We start from the raw sequence: 6,938 nt of genomic DNA, 5'->3' as shown, positions 1-6,938 counted from the left end.
CCATGATTCATTTTCCATGGTGGTAGTCAACTTCTCTCTGAAATCAACAATCAACTTCTCTGTGAAAATGACAAATAAAAATTTATATAAACAAGTCCCCAAAAATATGGTCAAGAAACTCACGTGGCAATGACTGGCCCCACTTGAGAGCCGTGCCATGAGAGAGAGCCCACCCCAGACACTTAATAATACTCTACTCTGCTTGCAGAGAGGAGCATAACTGTCTTCTGAGAGTCTCCACCCAGCAGCTGATGGAAACAGATGCAGAGACCCACAGTCAGACATTAGGAAAGATGAGGAATCCTGTGGAAGAGGGGAGGGAAGATTGAAGGAGCCATGGGAGTCAAGGGCACCATAAGAAAACCTACAGAATCAACTAAGCTGGACCCACAGAGCCTCACAGAGACTGAACCACCAATCAAAGAGCATTCATGGGATAGACCTTGGGCCTCTACACACATGTAACAGGTTTGCAGCTTGGTCTTCACGTGGGGCTCCTAACATCGGAAACAGGGGCTGTCTCTGCCTTCCCTCAGGCAGCCAGTTCTCTGTGTGCTCTACTAAAAGGAGGGGGAAAATGATTGTTCAGTGATTTTTTTTTTTGCTTTTTGTTTTTTGTTTTTCTTTTGCTTTTTTTTGTTTGTTTTTTGTTTTTTTCTAAACTTAAATGAAATAGTGGGTCCTGGCGCAACACTGACAGATTCAAGTCGACAGGTATCCATACATTAGAGAGTTCATGAGCACACTTTCCTCAAGATTTGCCTTATGGGTTTGTGCTAATATCAGTGGATTGTGAGATGTGACTGGGTCCCAGGGTGAGGCATCTTTTCACATGTGTGAAGTATGTTTCAACAAACCTCACACGATCTCATTCAATTTATAGATGTTATTGTTGAATCTTTTGGTGTGTGTTTTCAATTTGGAGAATTTGCCAAATACTGGAAACTGGGAAGTTCTCATTAGTGAAAATGGAGATTAAGCTCTTAAGGGATGGGGACAGAAGGGTACAGTGGCAGCAAGGACACCGGGAAGGAGTTCCAAGTAGGGAAAGGATGAGAGTGGGGACAGAGAAGAGAAACCCTAACACTAAGGTTGTTTGGAGAAGCCTGCCATTCTTCTCTAAGGGTTTGTGTAGATGTGTGCACTCTACTCAGTGGATAGAGCTGCCACAAGATATGGGAGCCAAATAACCCAGGGCAGGTGTGGGTTATCTGATCTTGGTCTGTTTGTCAGGAAACAAAATCCTGCAGACTTCCAAAACAACAGGGCTCTTGCTGTTGCTCTTGGCCTTCATCTAGAACTTCATGGTAAGACCCCAATGCTGAAGAAAGCACACACACTGCTCAGAAGATGTGGAAAAATGAAGTTATTAATGACTGGGGATGTTTATTTCACAGTATCAGAAGCTGCCTTGTAGATACTGCTGTTTATCTGCACCCAAAGCCTGTGCAACCCCTCATGGTCCCAGAAAAGCTAGTTAGCATGGGGAAAGACTCCTGGTGAGTACTGCTTGGCTTCTCCATATCCTGTGACAACAGTGTGCGGTGTCTTAAGACTATGGATTTAGTCAGGTGACAGTAATATAAACATTTACATTTTCATTGAAGCCTGTTGTTCCTGTAAACTGTTATGCAATTTGCATTCCACTATTTAAACGGAAACAAATAACTTTAAAGAATATGACTTGTGAAGGACATCAGAGCACGGGGAAGGTGGGCTGGGGAGAGGGTAAGATGGAAGGGCCAAGAGGCAATGGCTACTACAAAGCAGCTCAACTTCAAACTTTGGCATTCACACTTGTGGAAACTACTGGAAGTTTATATGAACACACACACATGCATACACACACACACACACATACACACAGACACACAGACACATGGAGAGAAACATAGAGAGAGAGAAGGAGAGAGAGACAGAGAGAGACAGAAACAGAGACAGAGAGAGAGACTTTATAAGTGACCAACTTTACAAGTGACCAAGCCTATGGCCATACATTAGCTAATTTGTGTGTTTCATGTTGAGATTTATTGATAAAGTCAAAATTTCACATCATTGTTAATTCTGGTTACAACTCTGTTTTTGCAAATCTAGAAAAAAAAGACACAAAGATGAAACTGCAGCTGTGTAATGGAGATATCTGTCAGTATTTATTAGTTGTGTTAATTACATCTTCAAAGTCTCAAAGGAACATTATTTATAAAATCCCGCCACACCATCCCTTAATGAGCAGAGTCCAGTCAGGGATGACATCACTTTCCTCTTATTCTTTGTGCACTTGAGCAGCCACTGCCCTTGGTCCACACAGCCAAGTCTGCCACCAACATCTGCGGTGAGTTGGATCTAACAGGAGACTCTCTGAGAGTCACTACTCTTGACTTAACATCTGCTTTCAGAATCTTCTATTAGTTCTTGACAGTATTTCTTTGATTTCCTCTACTTTTATTTTTCCTGTGGAGAAGTAAATTAATTTTCCTTCAAAAAGTTCAAATGCTATTTATTTATTTATTTCAGTTTTTCAAGAGAGGGTTTCTCTGTATAGCCCTGGCTCTCCTGGAACTCACTCTATAGTCCAGACTGTCCTAAAACTCAGAAATCTGCTTTCTTCTGCCCTTCAGTTGCTGGGATTAGAGGCTTTCACCAACACTGCTCGACTCAAATACTATTTATGAAATGAAACAGATTTAACACATTTTATTTATAGTCATTTAGGAACAGAAGAACATGTAAGCACGAACTAGCTGTCTTGGGACTGCAACCTTAACAGAGGGTCACAGTGACACTAAGAATTATGTTCTCATCCTGTCTTTTCTGTGATCTAATGTGCAAGACCTTGATTAGACTACAGAGGGAAAGGGGGCTTCCAAGAAACCTGAGACAGGAGCATGCTCTGTGTTCCCCCAAATGGTGAAATGTACATCTGTTGGTCACTTGGTTGTTTTCTGTTAGACACACTCTCTGAAATCTTGGTTTCCTCTCTGTACATGAAGAAAATAGGGTGAGTAGGTTACTCAGGCTCCTGGGGTGATGTTCTGTAGGAGTCGGATGGTGCTGGCTCCACTAACTTGGGGTGATTGTACCAGTGAGTCCAGGGGTCACCTGTCAGTAAGCTCCAGTGTGAAGTTGCATCTGGCTGTCCACAGGAGATGCAAACTAAAGAGCAGGGACAAGATGGAACAGGCTGGAGTCACCATGTGTGCCCCAGAGACTGTGTTCCCAGTGCTTTTGCCCTGGGTGTCTCAGTGTGAGAAACTCCAATTTAACAGTGGGCAACACAAAATTTTTTTTGGCAGTAGAGTATCAGGATTAGTTTAGGAAACTCTCACAGTGCTGTAAATGTCTCTGAAGTTGGCAGCTTTTTTGGGATTTCTGCTGCCCTGTAACTAGAGCTAAATGCTTCTCGGGGAAAGGGATACTTGCTCTGTGTTTGGTGAGAGAATCCATAACTTAACATTTTCCATTTTAGATATGAACAGGTTGGCAGGGGAGCTGGCGGGAGGGCTGTGTGGTTAAGAGTGTGTGTGGCTTCTGCAGCAGACCCAGGTTCGACTCTCAGCACCCACATGGCAGCTCTCGGCCACCTGTAACTCCTGTTTGTCAGGATCTGACATCCTCCTCTCCCCCCTGGGAAGCAAGTTCACATGCAGTGCACATATATACAAGTAGGCAAAACAAACACACATGCTAAAATGTTTTTAAAAAAATCAAAAAGTTTTTCTTTTGAAAAATTCACTGTGTTTAAGGAATCGTGGCATAAACTTTATTTGACTTCAGAAAGGCTAGGTGTACCTTGTACCCATTGCTTTTCTGTTTCTGCAGCTCTTTACACATTTGATTTTATCATTTTTATATATTATCTTGAATAACTGGAAGAATCCACTTTAAACATGGTCAAGTTTCAAGTCTCCCTGGCATGTTTTCAGAGTCTAACCCAGAGTCCAGCTAACAGCACAGAGCACAGGGATCCAGAGCTCGTGCCACAGGCATCTCTGTGGTACCCAGGCTTCTCCCTGACTCTTGGATTCCAAGAGACAGAGACTGTGATGGCCACCAATGCAGATGATGCTCTGAGCACAGCCTGGCCTGGTAACCAATCACCTCTGATCCTGCAGAGTTAGAGCACATGGTGGGGATGTGAGGAGGTGAACCTGGAGAGACCCAGGCTTATACAGGGGAACTTTTCTGCTGACTATGCTAATCAGGGCTAAAGGTGTAAATATTACATATATATACTTGGAAGTTCCTATGCTCATAGAAATGCTTATCTGTACACATATTTAAGTTTTGTATATGTTTATACAAAATAGGCATTCAGATAAACACATGGAAATTTTCAAATAGTAATTCTTACTTTGGCTTATACATTTCTTATTTGATGATTTCCCCTTATTTCCTCAAAAACTAAATCCTTAAATAATATTTAACCTTAATAACAAAATACAATGCAATAATATTACGCATCTCTGAGATGGCTATCCAGGATAGTGAGTTCTTAAATCTCTAACAGTGTTTATGTGTGTGCTCCTCTATTTTTATTGCGGGATATTGAAAACAATCTTAAAAGATGTTTTGCTTTATTTAACCTTGGCAAAATCAGAAGGCAAAGTTATTACCCCTAACATCATCATCATCACTTCCACCATTATCTTCAGCAGCACTATTTTAGGAAGAGCAGATGGAGGACTGTTAATTTCAGTGAAATTTGGACTGGAAGCAGTATTTGGCCACTTAGTGGGTTCCTTGCCTCAAGTCTCTTAGGGTTTTGAGCGTTGGTCCTTCTTATGTGATGGTGAGGCTTCCTCTAGGCTGAACAGAGACTCTCAGAGTCTCCAGATCCTGGGGACTGATGAGGATCTCCTGGTTAAAATTTCTCCTTTAAATTATTACTTTAAAATATTTTTATATGAAATAGACTCAGTATATTAAAGATTGTAGTTGTATCTTTAAACCAGAAATGCCAAGACTTATTTCATATTTTAAAACCAAATGTTCAAAATAATTTTGATTTTACATTTTTTTTGGTCACTGAATCCCTTTTTGGGTTAGCATGGGACAGCATTTATAAAGCTTGTAGTACTTGAGAGGAGACATTATCTGTCATTAGGAAAGTTCATGACTTTAGATTATGGAAAATTTACCCTGAAACAGCAATACCTGTGACCAAGTTGTGAATTCTAAGCTTTAAAAAAAATGGTTGGATTACGTGTAATTTGCATTCTTTAGATTTTAAGACCCATAGAACTTAGCACAGGCATGTTGAAGCACAAATCACTGAGAACTTATTCCTATGACACTAAACCCAAAACATTCTTGGTTGACAAGGAGACACAGATGGACCTCAGCACCTGGATGAACAACTACACTGGACAGTCAGATTTCACCCTGCTGGGACTCTTCAGTCAATGCAAATACCCTGCCCTGCTGGCTGTGGTCATATTTGTGGTTTTCCTGATGGCCTTGTCTGCGAACGCCCTCCTGATCCTGCTGATAGTCTCTGACACCCACCTCCACACACCCATGTACTTTTTTATCAGTCAGCTGTCCCTCATGGACATGATGTACATTTCTGTCACTGTGCCCAAGATGCTCATGGACCAGGTCCTGGGGAGCCACAAGATCTCGGCTGCAGCCTGTGGGATGCAGATGTTCCTCTATGCGATTCTGGCAGGTTCCGAATTTTTCATTCTGGCTGCCATGTCCTATGACCGCTATGTGGCCATCTGCCATCCACTCCGGTATCCTGTCCTCATGAACCACAGGGTGTGTCTCCTCCTGTTGTCTGTCTGTTGGCTCCTGGGATCCTTGGATGGCTTCATTCTTACTCCAATCACCATGAACTTCCCTTTCTGTGGATCCAGAGAAATCCACCACTTCTTCTGTGAGGTCCCTGCTGTGACAAAGCTCTCCTGCTCTGACACCTGGCTCTATGAGACCCTCATGTATGTGTGCTGTGTGCTCATGCTTCTCATCCCTGTGACAGTCATCTCAGGCTCCTATTCATCCATCCTCCTCACTGTCCTCAGGATGAACTCAGCAGAGGGCAGGAAGAAGGCCCTGGCCACCTGCTCCTCCCACATGACTGTGGTCCTCCTCTTCTATGGAGCTGCTGTCTATACCTACATGCTCCCTGCCTCCCTCCACACCCCTGAGAAGGACATGGTGGTGTCTGTGTTTTATACCATACTCACCCCTCTGTTGAACCCACTAATCTATAGTCTTAGGAATAAGAATGTCACAGATGCTATGAAGAAACTGTTCAGTGTGAAGTCCTTCTTTCATGGATCTTTAAGTGATTTATAAAGTATAGTTTCTTTCCTTGTCTCTACACATCTGTTGATCCAAGTGTCATGCTGATGTTATTTGGTGGCTGCTCACATGGCATGCCTGATAGCATGATGCCTTCTGTCTGCCAACTCAATGAAATGGGCTTGCTATGCGTATTGGCAGGATTGTATGGGTTTCATTACTTTTTTATGTGTATCATATAAGCTGATCTTCCTGGGATATGCTCCATTCTTTCATAATGAGCAATAATGGAATATTCAATATCATTTGTCAGTACTCTGGGAAGAAGTTAGAATAAATGTTTATCTTGAGATTTTCCCATGGTTTTCCTATATGCTTCTTTGGTGTGTGTGTAGCATAACAATATCAGCCTCTTGTGAGAGATGGAAATGTATTTCTCTTCCTTAAATATCCTGGAACAGTGGGAGAATGGTATACCTCATGTCATACTTACTAGGATTCACCAAAGAAATCATTTTTCTGGTCTTTAAAACAAAGATTTTCATCTTGAAGAATATGAGTGCTTTTGTGTGTGTATTGTGAATTTGTGTGAATGTTTGTGTTTATATGTCTGGCAGATATTGTGTGTATCCATGTGTGTCTTTTTTGTGTCTGAGTGTGTCTGCAAAGGTGAGTTTTTGTGTTTGTATGTG

General features: G+C 42.0%; 1 protein-coding gene across 1 annotated transcript; it reads left to right on the top strand.

The window, feature by feature from the left end:
* Window positions 1–5,331: 5,331 nt before the first annotated feature.
* LOC127694312 (olfactory receptor 2T29-like) lies at window positions 5,332–6,300 on the top strand. The gene has a single exon (XM_052195859.1). The coding sequence runs from the start codon at window positions 5,332–5,334 to the stop codon at window positions 6,298–6,300; it is 969 nt and encodes a 322-aa protein (XP_052051819.1).
* The last annotated feature ends 638 nt before the right edge of the window (window positions 6,301–6,938 follow it).

Source organism: Apodemus sylvaticus, chromosome 10 (genome assembly GCF_947179515.1).
Source record: "Apodemus sylvaticus chromosome 10, mApoSyl1.1, whole genome shotgun sequence".
NCBI lineage: Eukaryota > Metazoa > Chordata > Mammalia > Rodentia > Muridae > Apodemus > Apodemus sylvaticus.
Note: the sequence above shows the minus strand (reverse complement) of the source record. Positions and strands in the feature narration are given on the sequence as shown.

Excerpts from the sequence above, each read along its gene's own strand:
- LOC127694312 (XM_052195859.1), top strand. The coding sequence starts at position 5,332 with ATGGACCTCAGCACCTGGATGAACAACTACACTGGACAGTCAGATTTC.